The 21,000-nt window shown below is 37.4% G+C and overlaps 1 protein-coding gene across 3 annotated transcripts in view; it reads right to left on the bottom strand.

The window, feature by feature from the left end:
* Cadps (calcium-dependent secretion activator 1) overlaps positions 1-21,000 on the bottom strand; it is a 1,213,340-nt gene that overhangs the window by 578,569 nt on the left and 613,771 nt on the right. For all 3 annotated transcript variants that reach the window (XM_090396519.1, XM_090396528.1, XM_090396537.1), the window contains one exon: positions 11,431-11,532. In XM_090396519.1, coding sequence (XP_090252645.1) covers positions 11,431-11,532 — 102 coding nt within the window. The remainder of the gene's footprint in view (positions 1-11,430; positions 11,533-21,000) is intronic.

The following is a 21,000-nucleotide window of genomic DNA, read 5'->3' as shown; positions in this document are numbered from 1 at the left end:
TAATATAATTTCTGCAATTTGTGTCCTGCAGAACTGAAAAAAAAAAAAAAAAAATCTGGTTTCTTCACATAAACTTTCATTTCTTGCTAATTGCTCATAGGCATAAATATGTGTGTATAAATTCCTATTTATCATTAATTCATCATCAAATTCTTGACATGTACCCTCAAGAGGGGTGTACAGGATATTATGATAGTACTACATGAAAACTTGCATCATTACTAACTTTCCTATCAACAATTTTCCGCGAAATCAATCTGGAGGAAAATTTTCTGTCAAGACTCCAACATTATCAGATCTCATATTTCTATGTCCTGAGGCAATTTTTACTGTATCTATTCACCTACGTCTTGGTAGAACTCTTGATCTTGTTCCTGCCAATCTAGCAGAGAATACTTGCTAATCTTTCCTCTCCTATTCTGTTTAAGTGACTATACCACCTGAGATTAGCTCTACTAACACATTCCCAGATGCTAACAATCCATTAATTCAATTAGCCTGTTATATTTTTTAAAGTATTTAAGATGCATATATTTATTATTAACAACATTCATCACTTCTGTGAATGCTATTTTTCATACATACTGATTTGTTTCCCTCTGTCTATCTTGTGTTTTATATGCTTTCTATAAATTTTCCCCATGGAAAATGAGGTTCATTCCCTTCCTTGCAAATTCTAAACAAAGAAGTGGATATTTTGTTTTTCTTCCCCAACATTTCATTTTTGCCTTGTTTTGTTTTAATAATCTGATTACTTTTTGCAATATATTAAGATCAGTGAATGAGGATAAATCATACACAGGTAACCCTCCTATAACGCAGTACTTATACAATGCGGTTTCAATATAACGAGGTATACAAATTGCAGTAAACATTGTTCAACGATGTACCTATACAACGCAGTTTCGATATAACATGGTCTATAAATTGTAGTAACCCTTTTTCTTTTCATACATTTTTCACCGTGCGACTTAAAAATCAAATTTTATCTTCGATAAATTTCTGTCTGCCAGTATTACGCATAGTTATAAGTAGCGAATTTATATTTGGGGAAATAGCCCTTTAGGACGTAAGTATGCCAATTGCTTACAGTATAAAGTGTTTATTGTTGAAAAGTGTCTTCATTTTCTACCAGGAAAGACATTAAAAATCATAAGTGTGTACATAAGTGTAACATCATAAATACACTGGATGCTTGCTGGAAATAAATATGACTTGAAGCCATTCTGGAACAAAATTTCGTACTTCCCTTGGATGCCGAGCTAAGTCATATAATAAATGTTGCACACATTTTTGGTGGAGAGGGCTTTTGCAATATGGTTGAAAATGAAATTAGTGAATTAATTGATGGGGAAACAGATTTAAATGAGGAGGAACTGGTACAATTAATAGATGATGTCAAACCAAATGGCGGGGAAAGTTCTGCCAAAGATTCTGATTGTGATGAATCCATTAAAGAATTCAGTTTAAAGAAATTAAAAGGATTGGACTTGCCAAGAAAGTTAGGAAGTTATTTTACGGATAATAATCCCTCAATGGAGCGCTCCGGAAAATTACCGAAACAATTGGATATTTGTTTTGCTTGATATTATGAACTTCATAAAAAAAAAAAAAAAAAAAATTTGCAGTAGTGGTAAGCAAGGTCTTATTACTGACTTCTTGATAACTAAACCAGTCGAAGTATGCAATGAGAATTATACAAATGATCTCCAAGAGATTTCCAGCAATGACGATGATGTCCACCACTCGTAAATAAAGGACATCTACGAAACGTTGTTTGGAGAAAGTTAAAATATGCACTTTATTTTATTTTGCCCAAAACATTTATGCATTATGTGCAATGAAGTTCACGTACAATTCGTAATTTTTATAATTTGATACTATGTATTTGTTTCATAGTTTATATGTTTTCTTAACTTACATGAACTACCTGAATTAAATTAAAAAAATATTTTTGTTAAATATGTCAATGTTGTTTTTTTTACTAAATAATTTAAGGAAATTACAACATCAACTAGGATATACATTAAAATAAATTTTAATATACTTCAATATTTCGGCAACGTCACGTTGCCATTTTCAAGAAACTTAAGAACATGACACGTGCACGCAGGCACAACAAACAGTAAGTGAGGAAGAAGCAGGAAGCTATTATTTCTCCTAAAGGTGCCCTGATGGTGCCCCATAGCAGGCAATGTTGGTATTCTTGGGCAATTGGGCTGAAGGTCTTCTGATGTAGGTTTCCAAAATTGAGGCAGTCTCATGTAGCCAAATTTGTCGAGGTTTGGATTGTTTCTTAGGTGTGAAGCTGATTCCATGAAAAACCTTTCATATTTGTATTTACTACGGTGTATTATCGTGGCTTTCTTCCACCGTATTCTATGGCAGGTATCCAGCGCATGGTCAGCAAGACCAGAGTGACTGTATTGGTGAAATCGGATGTAGTCCTTGTGTTCTGAATTTCACCACTAGTGGTGGTGGTCAGTGGTAGATGGTATTGGTGTAGTTGCAGTCAGTTGGTGGATTGAGTTGTGGAAACAGAGTTGTAGAGCAGGTGACCTCCCTCGATGAGTGTTTGGATTCCCTGGAGGTATCAAATAATCATCATCATCATCAAATTCCTGTGATGTACCCTCAAGGGGTGTACAGGATATGATAGTACTACATGAAAAAATTTACATCATTATTAATTTCCTATCTACAATTTTCCTCCAAATCAGTCTGTTACTTGTCAAGACTCCAAAATGATGGTATCAAATAATAATAATAATAATAGTAAGAGTGCTGATGTAGCTTTTCAAGCGGATTTGAATAAGTTCGAAAGGCATTTTTAAAAATGAATGGAGATATCAGTTTAATATAACTAAACGTTATAATTTGTAATTTGAAATGTACAGCTAGAATGCTTCATACTCGCTTGATGGAGATATACTAAAAAAAATGGATGAAGCAAGGGAACGTGGAGTGTTTACAGATAGAAATCTCAAAGGACATATTGTAAAGGTTGTGAAGATATCTCAGAGAACTGCTACAATATTGAAGAGGACACTGACCACAAATATAAAAGTGTAGTGGTCCCATTATATAAAACTTTGATCAGACTACACCTGGATTTCAATGCTCAGATCTGTTCACCAGGATTCAAAGGGAATATAGTAACCTTGGAGAAGGTACACAGATGGATAACAAAAATGATATCATGACTGCACAATGTAGATTATGTGGATAAACTGAGGGCAAGCAGACTGCAGAGTTTGGCAGATAAAAGACAAAATGGATGGAAATATAATAGACATTTAAGATATTAAGGGTTATCATCAGATTAACACTCAGGAAAGTTTTCAAGGCCACCATACCTGAAAGATAAAAAAAAAAGTAGTGAATAAAAGGATAAGAAGTAAGCTTTTTGCATGGAGAGTGGCAGGAGTAAGAAATGAGTTGTCTTAGATTGTGGTGAAGGTGCAAATGGTAAATGAGTTTAAGGAGTGGTACATTAGACTTTGATTGTAACCATGATGGGCCTTTTGACTACATGGAGGTTAAGAAAATAATAATAGTAACTCCATGAAGTCCAAAAATTCATCATGGGAAGCCATATATTTCTGCTCATTCACCATCAGTCCCTCCTCTGACGTACATTCTACACTCTAACATCTCCTGATGTAGCCTTCACAAGGATGAAGGACACCAATAAGCTAATCACTGAATAATTCAGCTGTATTCTCTGCATGGTAATCATAATAAAATTAGTTTAATCCTTTATCCAAGTGTGAGCAAACAAAGTTTGTGCCTGAAAGTATCTTCAGGACTGGGGTAAGGTGGTACAACACCAGGGCAACTCGTTGCAAAGGTGGAGCAAGATACCAACACTCCCATCTCAGTATCTCCTATAATGCAAAACACATCTCCTTGCGGATATGTCTAATGTTGTGCATTAAGGAAAGGGCCACTACCCAGACTAGTTTTGATCTTTATTGAGGTCTCTTCAGTGGGAGCCAGGCCCAAGTAAAGATACCAGGCAGAAGCATTAGCAGGTCATCTCTACCTATAGGAGTTGCCAAATGATGTGCCACCCTTGCCACGACCTGCTAATGCTTCTGCCTGGTATCTCCACTTGGGCCTGGCTCACCACTGAAGAGACCTCAATAAAGGTCAAAACTAGTCTGGGTAGTGGCCCTTCCCTTAATGCATAACATTAGACATATCCGCAAGGAGATGTGTTTTGCATTATAGGAGATACTGAGATGGGAGTGTTGGTAGCTTGCTCAACCTTTACAACGAGTTGCCGTGGTGTTGTACCACCTTACCCCAGTCCTGAAGATACTTTCAGGTGCAAACTTTGTTTCACACACTTGGATAAAGGATTAAACTAAATTTATTATAGTCTGACCAAGTGAAAAATAAACTTTCAACATCTTTCTCTAAATCCAGAGTAATTTAATAAAAAGGTGGCACACCGTTTGGCAACTCCTATAGGAGGAGATGACCTTGCTAATGCTTCTGCCTCGGTATCTCCACTTCAGCCTGGCTCCCACTGAAGAGACCTCAATAAAGGTCGAAACTAGTCTGGGTAGTGGCTCTTCCTTTAATGCATAACATTATACATATCCACAAGGAGATGTGTTTTGCATTGTGGGAGATACTGACATAGGATGTTGGTAGCTTGCTCCACCTTTGCAACAAGTTGACCTGGTGTTGTGCCACCTTACCACAGTCCTGAAGATACTTTCAGGCGCAAACTTTGTTTGCTCACACTTGGATAAAAGATTAAACTAATTTTATTATACTCTAACCAAGTGAAAAATAAACTTCAACATGCATGGTAAGCAGTCTGCCAGTGACATGAACTAGCAGCACCCTCCCATAGTCATTTTTTCTTCTACTTACCACATATCAAAAGAATTCACTAGAATTTTTCTTAGCTTGATTGGCTAATTTTTTCTTATACTCCACTTTTACTGCCCTTTTGATGAACTACTAAAATGGATAAATGAAGAAATTAAGCATGAAATCTGGAAGAAGGCACTGTGTAGGCAACAATGTGAATGTTGGTAATGATCAGTTGCATAAGACGTACAAGGGTCAAGGGCAGAAAGGTGGCTTGTTAAGCACAGCAAAAGTGGAGTATGAAGAGGAATTAGCTAATGAAGCTAAGGAAAAATTCTAGTGAATTATTTCGATATGTGGTAAGCAGAAGTAATAAATGACTATGGGAAGGTGCTGCTAGTTGATGTCATTGGCAGACTAATAACTATGCAGAGGATACAACTGAATTATTAAGTGAATCAGTTTATCAGTGTACTTCATCCTAATGAAGGCAACATCGATATCCGACTTTGTTGCTCCAGGAACGGGGAATGAATGTAGGAAGACAAGTAGTGTGATAGGAGAGAATGAGAAAATAATAGTTGATAGTGTGGAAGGTGTGAGTGACTGTGAAAGTTTAGGAGATGGTTTTGTTTGGGAAAGTGAATTTAGATTAAGAGTGACTGACCTGCAGAGGGAGATAGATGAGTTGAAAGAGGAGGTGGAATGTCTTGTGAATGAGAGGAGAAGTATGAAAGATAATATTAGGAGAATGGAAGAGATAAATGCAAGGCGAATCAGAGTAGGAGAGAGAGAGAATTTAGGGAGTATGAGTGAGAGGTATGGGGTGCTAGAAGAGGAGAGAATGGAAACAGTAGAAGAGAGGGAATGAGAGAGCGGTATGGGAATGCTAGCAGACGAGAGGATGGAAACAGTAGGAGAGACAGAATGAGAGAGAGATATGAAAGTGCTAGAAGAGGAGAGAATGGAAACGGTAGGAGAGATGGAATGAGAGAGAGGTATAGGAATGCTAGAAGACAAGAGGATGGAAACAGTAGTAAGAGAGACAGAATGAGAGAGGGATGTGGAAGTGCTAGAAGTGGAGAAAATGGAAACAGTAGGAGAGAGGGAATGAGAGAGATGTATGGGAGTGCTAGAAGAGGAGAGAATGGAAACAGTAGAAGAGAGAGGTATGGGAATGAAAGAAGAGGAGAGAATGGAAACAATAGGAGCGAGGGAATGGTAAGAGGTATAATGTATGGCGACTCAATGATCCGTGGTGTTCAAGATAGGATGCGTAAGGAGTGTTTGCCAGGAGGAACAATAGAAAGGGTGGCTATGGCAATTAAGAGAGGTGAAAGGGTGGATAAGATGATTGTGATGGTAGGAACGAATGACTTGAGTGGTAATGTAAGTCGGGCAGCGAGAGATATGAGATTTTTGCTTGAGAATGTACGGAAGAAGACAGAGAGAGGAAAAATAGTGTGCGTGTTGCCTAGGTATGATAATGATGAGCTGAGCAGAAGAGCGGTGATATTGAATGGCATAATAGCGAGAATGTATGATAAGAGAGGACTGGTATATGTGGATGCTTGGAGTGCGTTTGAGGAAAGAGAGGAATTTTATGCGAGAGACTGTTTACATTTGAATGAGGAAGGACGTAGGCATCTGGAGAGATTGCTGTTCTGAACGAGTCAGTGTGTCCCAGGGAGGATGATAGCAGGGGGTGGCTTCTTGTGGGAATGGATACTTGGGAGAAGGGAGACAATGTCAGGTAACACTGAGCCCAGTGGAGTCTAGAAGGGATAATGCTGGGTATAGAAACAATGGCATTTATATGCTTTATACTAATGCCAGGAGTATCCGGAATAAGGGTGAGGAATTGGTGGCGCAGATAGCATCAGCCTGGCCAAAAATTATTCCGATCACTGAGACGTGGTTGACAGAAGGGGATATAACAACAGGAATAGAAGTCGCTGGGTATAGCATTTTTCGTCAGGATAGGAGGGGAAAGCATGGTGGTGTGGTACTGCTTATAATAAGTGATGACCTATGTCCTCTAAGAGTGGAGAATTTGGAAGGAAGTGAGACAAATGATTTTGAGGGCGTATGGTGTGAGGTAGAGGTAGGCAAGACAGGATATTTAGTGGGGTGTTGCTACAGACCCAGGAGCACAGAGGATGGGGACCAGGAGATGTTTAGACAGCTAAGTTTGGCAAGTGCAAGAAGAATGATTGTTATGGGAGATTTTAACTTCAGTAGTATAAATTGGAGAGAGGAAGATGCATGTAGCAATAGGGGAATGGAATTTCTAGAATTCTTGAGGGACAAATGTCTTAGGCAACATGTAACAGAGGGAACAAGAGGTTCAAAAGTTTTGGATTTGGTTATAGCATCAGAAGAGTTGATAATAACTGAGTTGACGTGTCTCCCACCAGTTGGAGAGAGTGACCATATGGTGTTGACTTGGAAAATGAATAGACATGCAGGAGTATCAAAGAGACAGGAACTTATGTGGAATTATAAGGCAGGTGATTATAATAGTCTTAGACGTCAACTTCGGGAAGTTTCATGGAGGGAGGAATTGGAAGGCCGGGATATCACTAGTGCGTGGGAAATTGTGAAAGAATATTTGTTATCAGCAATGGTAAGTTGTATGCCACGAGTGAAGAAGAGGACGCAATTTGGAGTAAAGTGGATGACAAACAATATTAAACAGGAATTGCATGCAAAAAAGAGGCTATGGAAGAGATATAAGGAGACAGGTGAAGAGATGCATGAGGAATATAAGACACAGGCCAGTAGAGTGACTAGTGTGGTAAGGAAAGCGAAACTGGAATATGAGAGGAGATTGGCCCTAAGATCCAAAGAAAATCCTAGGGAATTTTTTAGCTATGTGGCCAGTAGGAGGAGAAATGACTGTGGAAGTATGATATTGTGGGATAAAAATGGGAATAGAGTGACTGATGCAGAGGACATAGTGGAATTTTTCAATGAACACTTTATTGGAGTATTTCATCCTAGAGGAGTCAGTTTTAATGCTAGAGGGATAGGACTGGTTAGAGGTCTGGAGGTACAGGAAGAGAGTGTGTTTCAGGTACTGAGTACTCTGGATGTCAGTAAAGCTGTGGGACTGGATGGTATTTCACCATGTGTTTTGAGAGGATGTTCTAGGGAATTGACAGTGCCTTTAATGTGGCTTTTCAATGAAAGTTCGGCTTTGGCAAAGGTGCCCAGGGAATGAAAGGAAGGTAAGATAGTGCCATTGCATAAGGGTGGTAACAGACTGGAAGTGTCTAATTATAGGCCAGTCTGTGTGTCATCAGTAGTTGTTAAGATCTTGGAGAAAGTAGTGAGGGACCGTAAACAGCATTGGGCAGATGAGGGTAATGTTATCTGTGAGATTCAACATGGATTTGTGAAAGGACGCTCTTGTTTTAGCAATATGCTAGCCTTTTATAATAAAGTTACAAGAACATTAGATGAGGGAAAGGCAAATACTGTAATTTTCTTAGACTTGGCGAAGGCATTTGACAGGGTGCCACATGATAAGCTGATATTTAAGTTGCAGCACATGGATCTGGATGTCAGATTGGTCAACTGGATTCAGGATTGGCTGTCTGATAGGTATCAGAGAGTTGTGTATGGTGGAGCAGTTTCCAGGAGGCAGAGGGTTAGAAGTGGGGTCCCACAGGGCTCAGTACTAGGACCTATATTGTTTAACCTTTATATCAATGACATAGCCAGGGGATTGCACGGGGATATTCAGTTGTTTGCGGATGATGCGAAGCTGGGAAGGATTATTAGTAATAGTGCAGATGTGGTAGCCCTGCAAGAGGGGCTTAAATTTGCCCATCTATCTAGCTTAAATAAGCTAGATAGATGGGCAAATGAATGGGGGTGTCAATTTAATGCAGCAAAATGTAAGGTCTTGAGGTTTGGGAAACATCGATGGGATGCTGCATACTCTATGGGAGGAGTTATACTGGAGGAAGTAGGGGAGACAAGAGATCTGGGGTTGATGATTGATAGAAACCTGAAGTTTAGGGGACATATTGCAAGGTGGTGAAGGTAACACAGAGGATTGCTGCTATTATGAGAAGGACACTGACCTGCAGAGATAAGAGGGTTATCATTCCGTTGTATAAGTCTCTGATCAGACCACACTTGGACTATTGTTCTCAGATTTGGTCCCCAGGATTTGAAGGGGATAAATTAACTGTGGAAAGGATACAAAGACGGATGACAAAGATGGTTTCAGGACTGTACAAGGATAGTTATGAGGATCGGCTGAGAGAATGTGGACTGCAGAGTTTGGTGGATAGAAGAAGGAGAGGTGATATGATTGAGACTTTTAAACTGTTGAGAGGTGGTTACAGGGTTGACACTGGGGAGTTCTTTCACTTGGTTGAACAGCGGGAAGGAGTGATGACAAGAGACCATCCCTGGAAGTTACGAAAGGAAACTGTGAGCAAGAGGGTAACGAGTGGTTTCTTTGTGTGGAGGGTGGTTGAGCCATGGAATGCATTGCCTGATGGAGTGGTGGGAGCGAGAACGGTCAGTGAGTTTAAAGAGTAGTATGATAGACTTTGTGTTTCTCAGGGGAGTGACCTCCCCTCGATGAGTCTTGACAGACTTTATGTCTTAAGGAAGGATGAGTCTTTTGATGAGTCTTTTGACTCCTTGGAGGCCTGAATAATAATAATAATAATAACAGCAACATCAGGAGAAGCTAGAGTGCAGAATGCATAAAGGGGGGGGGGAGGGATTGATGGTGAATGAGTAGAAGGCATATGAGAAATTAAGTATACTTGATGTTAATAAAGCAGTAGAATTTGACAGTATATTGCAATGTGTGTTGAGAGAATGCCCTATGGAATTAATAGCACCTATGGTGCAACTATTTAACATGAGTTTTGAAACAGGACAAGTGCTAAAGGAATGGAAGGTGGGAAAAATTGTTCCACTAAGGCTGCAAATTATAGGCCAATTTGTGTGTTTGAGATTGTTGTTAAGATATATTAGAGAAGTTGATGAAAACTAGCATTAGAAGTGAGTTGATAATAGCAGTATTCTTTATGATGATCAGGCATGGATTTGTTAAGGGAAGGTCAATCTGCTTATTACAAGGTCAAAAATTCACTCACCTAAACTAAAACAAATGGGATTTGATAAAAGACTAGTAAGATGGATAGCTGATTCGCTATCAGACAGGTATCAGCAGGTTATATATGGTAGAGTGGTATTCCAAAAGAGAAAGGTTACTAATGGAGTGACACAGGGATCTGTTTTGGGACCACTGTTGTTTTATCTTGTATATCAATGACATTGGGAATGGCTAAGCTGGAGATCTGTAACTATTCACTGATGATGCAAAGTTGGGAAGAGCTGTGAGAAGTAAAACAGATGTTGCAGTCTTGCAGGAGGATCTGAACGGACTATGTGAATGGGCAAATTACTACAGCTATCAGTTTAAGCAAAGTGAAAGGTCTTGAAATTTGGTAGGCAAGGTTGGGATGCAGAGAGTATACAATTAATAGAGGAATTTTGAAGGAGGGAAAGGAGATGAGAGATCTGGTAGTGATGGCGGACAGAGACAAAGTTTGGAGGTCATATTCTAAAACTGTAAAAACATCCCAACAGATTATGGCAATAATGACAAGAATTATGCCATGTAGAGGCAAAGAGGTTATGGAACATCTGTATAAGACTTTGATCAGGCCACATATGAACTACTGTACAGATTTGGTCACCTGGTTTTCAGGAGAATGAGGATGTCCAGAATAGAGAAGGTCCAGAGAGGGTTTACTAAGTTAGTGTCTGGTCTTTGGAATGTTCAATACAAGGAGAGATTGAGGGAATGCAATTTACAGAGAATTGTGAATACAATAAGAAGAGAGGATATGATTGAGACATATAAGTTGGTAAGAGTTTGTTACCAGATTAATGTGGAGAAGATATTTCATAGAGTAGAAAAAGGCTAAGGTATAACTAGATACCATTCATGGAAGCTGTATAAGGAGAGTGAGCAGGGGAATGAGAAGCAGGCTCTTTGCATGGAGAGTGACTGGTGAGTGGAATGCACTGCCTGAAAGTGTGGCGAGTGTGAAAACTGTGAATGGGTTCAAGGCAGGGTTTGATAATTTTTTGATATGAAAGAGTATAGACCTCCTGCAATGAGTCTTTTGACTGCACAGAGATCAGATAATAATAATAAATAAATAAACCACAATTATGTGAGATTTTTACAGGATATGTACATGCGGCATGACTGTAGTCCAAAGTAATTTATGAATTTTTTTCAGGATCATGACTAACTCAATTTAACATAAGAACAAGTTAAATTTCAAATATATTACTAAATTTTTCAATTGTGAAATCAATAGTGTTTTTGAAACAGATTGTGCTATTCCAAATTAACCTTGTCAAAATTTTCATTTAGTAAACAGACTACATTATTGAAAATTTCATTTGTCTCATTTTCAACTGATGTGGTACAGTTATAAGCATTATGTTAATAAAAAATGCTAAAGCTTAAATTAACAGAATAAATTTAAAAAAACACAATACACTAAATACAACATATCTAATAATCAATAAAAAGTGACTAAAAAAAAAAGTAACCTGAAGTGGGTTATTTGATTCTCCAGCAAGATACGAAGCCGTTCTTTAATCTGAGCAAAAATATCTTTTTCTTCCACTGTTACAGTTCCTATGCCATCAGGCCTTAATATAAAGATAAAACTATTAAACATTTTATATTAAGCATAAATAAATTATATTAAATATATCACAATATTTCAAATATAAACTAAGTTTCTTTAAAAGAAATCGGCAAACAAACGTTTGCTTCTTTTCATAATAAAATTTTTAAAAACCTATGATCCAAAACACTTCTCTTTTACTGAACTCACATTACTAGGAATGGATGTACATTGAAGATATATATATACAGGCAAACCTAGTTAAGCAAATCTAAATCACTGGTAAGTCTGAATGAATCTCAAAAATAGAATTAAGTGAAGTGAGTCATCGGTTCTAGAATCTAAGTTCAGAATAAATTACTCCTATTTGCAGTCAAAACTTATTAGCCATGTATTATTTGTATTATCATCCTATTTTTTCTAATGGTAGAACCATGATCATTGCAGATTATTTTAGGAACGTTAAAGTTAATATGACTCCCAGTATTATATACTTTGAATTATAACTCTTATTAGGTTTTCAATAAAAAAAACTGTCTAATGTATCAAATGGTTTTCATTTGAAAAACATTTGTGATGCAAAGAGTCGGATTTTTTTATGATTTGCTCATGAAAAAATATTTGGCTTTGAGTCTGCATAATGTGATGTCATCAATTATTGTTCAGGAATCATTTAAGTAAATAAAGAATACATAAGGAAGAGTGAAATCAGCATTATAATTTTCCATCAATGCACACCCTCTTTTATAAAAATAAAATAATAATAATGAACAAGAAAGGTTCCTGGGAATGAAATAATTAATCAAAATTACACCACCATAATACTGTTATGTGGAATTTAGTGGTATCACCTTGATGTATCAACTAGACAGCATTATTTTCAAGGTGATGCTGTCAAGATCAAATAGCCTGAAAGAGAAAATTTTAATATTAAAAAAAAAAAAAAAAATGCTTTGATTAGAAATTCTGACATTGAAAGACAATTATTTCATGCATACATATATCCTATTGAAACCATCTGATAAGGCAATAGTTTAAATCAAAGTTTAAATTTAAATAATAAATTAAAGGAAAAAACAAGCATCAGCACATTAATGATATGTCAATATTATGAAAGATGATATTGTAGCCAAGATTATTATGCTGAAGTATCCAACTATCAAGCTTTCAGTTTCTCTGAAGTGAAGATTTTGGAAAAGTGCTCACATATAGCAATGAGTTAATAGAGAAAATATACTTTGAAATGAACAGCACAGGTTTATTAATAGAAAGTCATATTTGAGCAATTTTCCCACATTCTATAATGTTATCATAGAGTTAGACTAGAGGGATACACCATGATACTATTGGATTTTCCAAAGATTTTTGACAGAGTACAGGATGAAAGCCAGTCACATAAACTGCAGAATATATGGGATTTGATTATAAAATACTAGCATGGATAAGATAATGGTCGTATACACATAGGTTTCCATGGTTAAGCAGTTCTGTAGGAAGTTTACAGTATTGAGATTACATTGTAATATAAAGAGTTTATTATTAACAACCACCAAAACCTCCACATCATCCCATGAAAAAATCAGGCATCTATGAGATTCATTGCTCTTATGGCATTTGTTATGTAAGCCAGAAAGGAAAGTCGGAAGAGATGCATTTTACATGTCTGAACATGTAAAAGATGTTGAAAAAAGAAGAGAGCAAAAATCAGGCTTTGGCATTTCACACAATGCGGGTCACAGTTGATATTGAGTAGCAGTACTGGTCATAATGTCATATATTGATAATTGTTTCAGAAGAAAATTTAAAGAAGCCTAACAAATGCTTAGGATCCCTACACAAAGTCATAAAAATCAAGCTTAATTTTACACCATGTATGGTCTGCTTTCATCAAAAATTTAACTGCAAGGACCTAGGATACAGCATGTGTGATACCACAAAATGTGATAGCAACAACTAGCAATGTTCCATGCATACTGTAACAAATTTATCATTTGTATTTGGGTTTATCAATTATTTAACAGTTCTGAAGTAAAAAAAATCATCTAATATGTGTAATTAATCATCCATAAGTTTTTGTTGTGTGAAACGCTTATGATGTAAGTCTTACGACTCATGAAACTTGTCAGGTTTTATTGCTTATTTTTAATAAACTTTATATTACAGTGTGGTCTCAATACCGAAAACTTCTTACAAAATAATGGCTATTTGACAAATATCAAAAAGTTATATTATTATTATGATTATTGTATAGGAATCTCCATAGAGTCTGAAGACTCATTACAGGAGACTCAAATTATTTACATCAACTGACACTGACAGCCCACTACATTCATTCACAATCTAAAAGTGAAAAATGTCATAATACAAGGATAGTCTGAAAACTTCTTGGCCTCGACCATAAATGGCAAACCTATCGGCGAGATTTTGTTATTTCAAAGTTGTAACATCTGTCATCATGAGGCAACACTAGTGGTGGTGTGTAAGAAGAGCTCCGGATTCTGATAAGTTATTCTTGAAATAATTAATTGTATATGAGTGATTGTTTGAGTAAGAGCTGCTATAAAAGTTGTGCAATACTAGTATTATTAGTGTGTGGGATATTTTGCTTAAACTTAATTATATTGTTGTCTTTGGCCGATAGAGCAGTAACCGGCAGAGGAAAGATGGCGGCAGCTTTGTTAGTGCATGACTTTAACTTAGACTTCAGTCATTTTGTGAAGTACAAGGTGTGCTACATGTATTCTTTTGATTACATAGATGGTTTGTGGCCATTTAGGGCTGATGAAAGGAGGGTATGTGCGAAGTGTGAACTAAACGAGGATTTGATGAGTGAGTGCTAATATGAATTTGATGACAGAAAGTGTTAGTAGAATGTCGTGGGAAGCATGAGTGCCCATTTAAAAGAGAAGCATGGTGTGAAAGAAAGGTGAAAAATTGTTAAGAAACCATTGAAAAAGAAAACGAGTGATTTGAAAACAGAAATACATGGTAAAAAGAACGAAAGCAAGGCAAATGTGGTGGAAGGAAAACGAAAGTGAGAGAACAAAAGAAACTTGAAATATCGTGACGAAAGTAGGAAAAATGGAAAGAATAAACGAAAGCGAAATTTAGACGAGAGTGAAATTTGGAGCGAAAGTGTGAAGCGGGAGTTGAGAGTTCAAAAATTAGAAAGATTGAATGATAGAGAGAAAATGTAATGCAAGATTCAAAAGTTGAATTGGGTTGGATGAAGCAAGAGATGAAATGGATGTGGAGTGAAATTAAGAAATTTCGGGTGAAAATTATTAAAACAAATCAAGTAGGTATGAAAGACGAGCGAGTATGGCGACTCTATTATTAAAGATGTGCTGGATGAGAGGATGCACAAAGTATGTTTTCCAGGTGGTATAATGAGTAGAATGATTGAGGCAATGGATATGAGGAGGGAGCGAGAAAAGCCGTTGATGGTTTTAACATGTTCGCTGCCAACTACGAGTATACTCGTAGTTGATATATGAGCCTCACAAGCCAACTACGAATATACTCTTATGTCAATTACCACCGGGTACGAGATTACTCGTACTGACCTTGAAGAAGTGAGAGTGTTTGGAGTGCCAAGCGAGCAGCAAAAGGTATGTATACTCGTAGTTGATATATAAGCCTCACAAGCCAACTACGAATATACTCTTACATCGATTACCGCCAGCTATGAGATTACTTGTACTGACCATGAAGAAGTGAAAGTGCTCGGCTTGTGGTAACAAACTTTACCCGAGGAGCGTGGAAGCGAATGTGTTAATAGGCACAAATGATTTGAAAGAAGACAAAGAGCACGTCAGAATGGATATCAGGAGGTTGCTTAGATGGATAAAAGAGAATAGTGTGACAGGAAGGGTAGTAAGCGTGTTGCCTAGGTATGACTGTGGTGAGATGAGGCAGAGAGCAAGGATTATGAATGGTATGTTGGCTGAAATGTGTGAGGAGATGGGAGTATAATTTGTTAATGTGTGGAATGAGTTTGAAGGACGAAGTGAACTGCATGGGAGCGATAAACTACATTTGAGTGGTTATGGGGTGAGTCACTTGGAGAGACTGTTGCTGGAAGGTAGAGAAGTGAGTATAGAGAATGAATCAGATCAAGTGGGAAGTGATGTGGAAGAGCAGGAGAGACTAAAGAGGTGGTTATGAATGAGGAAGTAAGTGGCATGAGTATGGAAAATGAGGGAATGGGTGTGCAAGATGAGCAGGAAAATGGGCAGGCTCAGAGTGGACAGGGGTACACAGCATGAGAAAAGTGGATGCTCCAAGAGGATGTGTAGACAGGAAAGGAATTAGATGACCTGGGATCAAAAGGAAACAAAGATGGGATGCAGAATTTATGTTTGGTGAGGATATATTGTCGGAGGTGGAGGAAATAAGAGATCTGGGGATGATAATGGATAAGGATCTGAAATTTAAGGGACACATAGCTAAAATTGTGAAGACAATACAAAGGCTTCTGGGAATGATGTGGAGGACACTGACTTGTAGAAGTAGGGAGATTCTTCCATTGTATAGGGCTTTGATTAGGCCACACATGGACTATTGTGCCCAGATTTGATCACCTTGTTTTCAGAAGGATGAAGAGATGTTGGAAAGGATCCAGAGGCGACTGACTACGGTAGTTTCTAACCTCTGGAATGTCGAGTATGAGGAAAGATTGAGAAGATGCAACTTGCAGAGTCTGGTGGACAGGAGGAAGAGCGGAGATACAACAGACCTACAAGTTTTAAGGGGTTGTTATTGGATCAATGCTGGAGAGGTTCTACAAAAAATAGTAGGAGATCAGAGGTCATCCCTGGAAACTGTATAAAGAGGGTGTGATAAGCAGGATTTTTTCATGCAGAGTTTTGAAGGATTGGAATACCTTGCCTGAGAGTGTTGTGTCTGCAGAGAATTCGAGTGTGTTTAAAGCACGGTATGATGAGCTGTGTGTATGATAAAAAGAACCTCCTAGATGAGTCTTTGACTCCATGAGGTTTTGGGTAGTAATAATAAAAATATTAATAAGCATGCATGTGAAATTACAAGTTATTCTATCAAGTAGTTTGTTTTATACAGCTAACTGAAGCAAAAGTGTTGTCTGTATCCCTTGAAATGGATAAAATTAAGTATCGTGTGGTTATAAAATTCTTTATAAAAGGTTTAATGCCAAAAGAAATTAATTCAAAGTCCATAAAAGTTTATGGGCACTCTTCTTCATTTTCGACAATTAAGAAATGGGCTGCAGAGTTTAAATGTCGCCGTATACCAGCCTTGAAGATGATACACGTAAAGGATGTGCAAAAAGTGTAACAAACACCAGAAATCATTGATCAGGTGCACGATATGGTATTGGATGACCGGCGAGGTCAAAGTGCATGAAATTGCTAAGACTATAGGCATTTCAAAAGGACATGTAGGATATATTTTGCATGAAGAATTGCAAATGAAAAAGCTTTGCACATGATGGGTGTCGCGATTGCTCACAGCAGATCAAAAACGCACTCACATGAAAATCTCTGAACAATGCTTGGAGCATTTTAACAAGAAAAAAAACTGATTTCGTGTGTCCGTTTAATACTATGGATGAGACTTGGATTCACCATTACTCACCAGAATCCATATAGCAGTGAAAACCCTGGACAGAAGCCAATTGTTCAGCGTCAATGAAGACAAATTCGGTTCCATCACCAGGAAACGTCATGGCATTGGTGTTTTGGGATGGTAAAGGCATTCTGTTTGTTAATTATCTTCAAAAGGATAAAACAATAACCGGGGAATATTATTCCAATCTTTTAACCAGACAGACGACAAAATTCATGAGAAAAGACCCCAGTTTGCAGAAGAAAAAAATCATCTTTCATCAGGACAATGCACCTGCCTACAAAGGTGTTTTGGCAATGGGAAAATTAAGGGATCTGCACTATGAATTGTAGGAACATCCACCCTATTCCTCAGATTTAACTCCCTGTGTCCTATCTCTTCCAAAAACTCGAACTAAAACTCTTCTTTGCTGGTCAGCATTTTTCATCAAATCAATAGGTTTTCGCAGCTGTAAAGGAGTATTATCAGTGCTTTTTTTTCTGGAAAAAAAGGTGAAGGTACTCACCATGAAGATGTTATTACAGCAACTTCCACACTTTTAACATATCCTCCGATATACCATCGTCGTCTCTAGATCGCTTCTTGCTTATGGTATCAACATTTTATTCTTGACATATAGCCACTCATTTCTCTTGCAGAAGTCATTTTTCTGCAAAAGTGTCCAACATTTGGACCAATCATTATCAGAATCTGCTTCCTTTTGACCATGTCGATCTTCGGTCTTGGTTTCGTGAACCTCCTTCTCCAAGTGTATTTTCGGTGCTAGTTTTCTGTTTTAGAGAATCATAAGTAGATTCAACAATTTCTGCTTCTTCAGCTTTCCTTTTTTTACTCATTGACATAAAGTCACTACTTATTTTACTCATTTTGAACAATGATTGCACTGATTTAACTTAGATTAATTCAAATCTCAAGTGAACACCGTTTGCATACCAATCTATGAAACAGGAAAGCAGGGTACCAACTTATTAGTAATCAAAACTGAAAATTCAATTCGTGAACACAGTACCATCTACCGGCATATTTATAATACATTTGGTTGTCAATAAATCGCAAATTTTTAAAAACTTAAGGAAAAAGGTGCCGGTACTGTGTACCACTAGAAAAAAAGCACTGGGTAATATTATTATTATCCAGGCATCCATGGAGTCAAAAGACTCATCATGGGAGGTCCTTCCTAAGAAACACAAAGTCTATCAATACTCATAGATGGAAGGTCTTTCTAATAATGCAAAGAAATTGTGAATAATCAGGAGTGCTGTTAATATGCTGTACTTGTAGAATGATTTAAATAGACTGGAACTGTCAGCATGTGAAAATGGCTATCAGTTCAATGTTAGTAAATGTAAAGTCATGCACTCTGGTGTGATTAAATATTCAATGCCATATTATATTAGTGGGATTATGCTAGAAGAAACTAATCAGGCTAGGGAGACAGGAAATTGCAAATACATCTCAAAGAATAATTGCAATGCTGAAACAAACCTTGAAAACATGTAAAGATAAGGGAGTCACATTTTGTCTCTTTATAATTCCTCACTTGGACTTGCACACATATCTGGTCTTGCTTCCTCGGTGATTCTGATACAGTAGAGAGAGGGAGAGAGAGAGCAAAGGAGTGTGTGTTAAAAATGATATCAGGATTGTAGAATACTGATATGAAGACAGATCAAGAATTTTTAGACCGAAGACACTAGCAAACAGGAGAAAAAAGGGATATGATATTATTGAGACTAACAAACTTCTGAAATGGTCATAGAGTATATCAGTAGCATAGTCATAAAGGATTCTCTCACTTTATGAAGGGTAGGAAAATGGTGCTAGGTCATCCTTGGAAATAGAATGTATGTTGCCAAGAAAGGATTGTGGGCTAATTTTTTTTTTCTCACAGCTGCATGTGAATGGAATGGATCACCATTGGATGTGAATGTAAGTAGTGTGAATGAATTCAAAAAGAGGTATGACAGCTTGTATGGCTAGTATGACTTCTCTCGATGAGCTCCATACTGCCTTTATTAATAATAATAATAATATAGATAAATTATACACACTGATTTTATTTTATGATAAATTTTATAAATCAGATCATAGCCTTATTGTGTATCAACATAATTTTTTATATTTTACTCTTTTTATTTCTATGATTATATATTTAATTCTTAGTGCAGTAGTTCCCAAACTTCTTTGGTACACGCTGTCCTTAGCGCATCAGGATTTTTAAATGGCACCTAATTCAAAAAAATAAATGAAACACGTATTTCAAATTCAAAAACAATTTATGTAAAAAGTATTAAATAAGTACATATTTTGAATGGGGTTCCACACGGCTCAGTACTGGGACTTGTATTGTTCAAGCTTTATATAAATGATATTGTCAATGGATTGCAAGGGGACATTCAGTTGTTTGTGGATGATGTGAAGCTGGGAAGGGTTATCAGTAATAGTGCAGATGTGGCAGCCCAGAAAGAGGATTTGAATAAACTAGACAGATGGACAATTCAATGGGGTGTCGGTTCAATGCAGCAAAATGTAAAATCTTGAGGTTTGGGATCCATTGATTGGAGGAGCGGTACTGGAGGAGGTAGGAGAGACAAGAGATCTGGGGGGGGGGTGATTGATAGAAAACTGAAATTCAAGAGCATATTGCAAAGGTGGTGAGGGTAACTCAGAGGATTGTTGCAATACTGAGAAGGGCTCTGACCTGCAGAGATAAAAGAGTTATCATTCCATTGTATAAGGCCCTAATCACACCACACTTGGACTATTGTTCTCAGATTTGGTTCCCAGGATTTGAAGGGGATAAATTGACTGTGGAGAAGGTACAGAGGCAGATAACAAAGATGGTTTCAGGACTGTACAATGTGTGTTATGAGGATCGACTGAGGGAATGTGAACTGCAGAGTTTGCTGGATAGAAGAAGGAGAGGTGATATGATTGAGACTTTTAAACTGTTGAGAGGCAGTTACAGGGTAAACATTGGAGAGTTCTTTCACCTGGTGAAACGGCAGGAAGGAGCGATGACAATGGGCCACCCCTGGAAGTTACGAAAGGAGGCTGTGCACATGAGGGTGAGAAGTGGTTTCTTTGTGTGGAGGGTGGTTGAACTTTGGAATGCATTGCCTGAGAGAGAGGTTGGAGTGGGAACGGTCAACGGGTTCAAGGAGTAGTATGATAAACTTTGTGTTTCCTAAAAACAACCTCCCACGATGAGTCTTTTGACTACATGGAGGCCTGGATGATGATAATAATAATAATAGTAATAATTAGTGGGACAGGTGAGCCTGTTGTTCACTGAACATCATCTCAAATCTTGGAATCAAACTTGACACAGCCACATTTCTCGTTCGACATTGATTTTTGCATGATAGTTGCTTTTTATCACAGCAACTGCCAAAAACCCAGCTTCACATAAATATGACGTCACAAATGGAACTAAGCTTTACCACTTAGCAACGGATATTCATCTTTTACTGATATCCAAAAGTCAGTTAGTTCCATTCTGCCAAATTTTGTCTTCAGTGTATTGTTGCAAGACAGCTCGATAAGATTTCAGTGAAAATATTGGAATATTTCATGGTGCACAGTTTGGGAACCACTGTCCTAGTGCATGGATGGACTAACAGTTAAAATATCTGGAAACAGTCATCTAGAGACCAAACATTGACCTTTTCATGACAGTTTGGTCTTGCCTAAAATAAGCAGGATTATGGTATTATACAATGGAATGAAATTCTCATACCAACTCAAGATATTTACAAACATCTATCAGCTAGCAGTTCACTATCCATGTAGGCAACCAGCAAGTGTTCATTTAGAATTTGATAAATGAACTTTGTTTTTTTTTTTTAAAAGTCATTAGATATTAACTGTTCTTTAAACTAATTAA

The sequence above is a fragment of the Typopeltis vanoorti genome, chromosome 1 (assembly GCF_054136105.1).
Source record: "Typopeltis vanoorti isolate ZY-2024b chromosome 1, IOZ_Tvanoo_1.0, whole genome shotgun sequence".
In the NCBI taxonomy this organism is placed as follows: Eukaryota; Metazoa; Arthropoda; class Arachnida; order Uropygi; family Thelyphonidae; genus Typopeltis; species Typopeltis vanoorti.
This window is presented reverse-complemented; position numbering and strand designations above follow the sequence as displayed.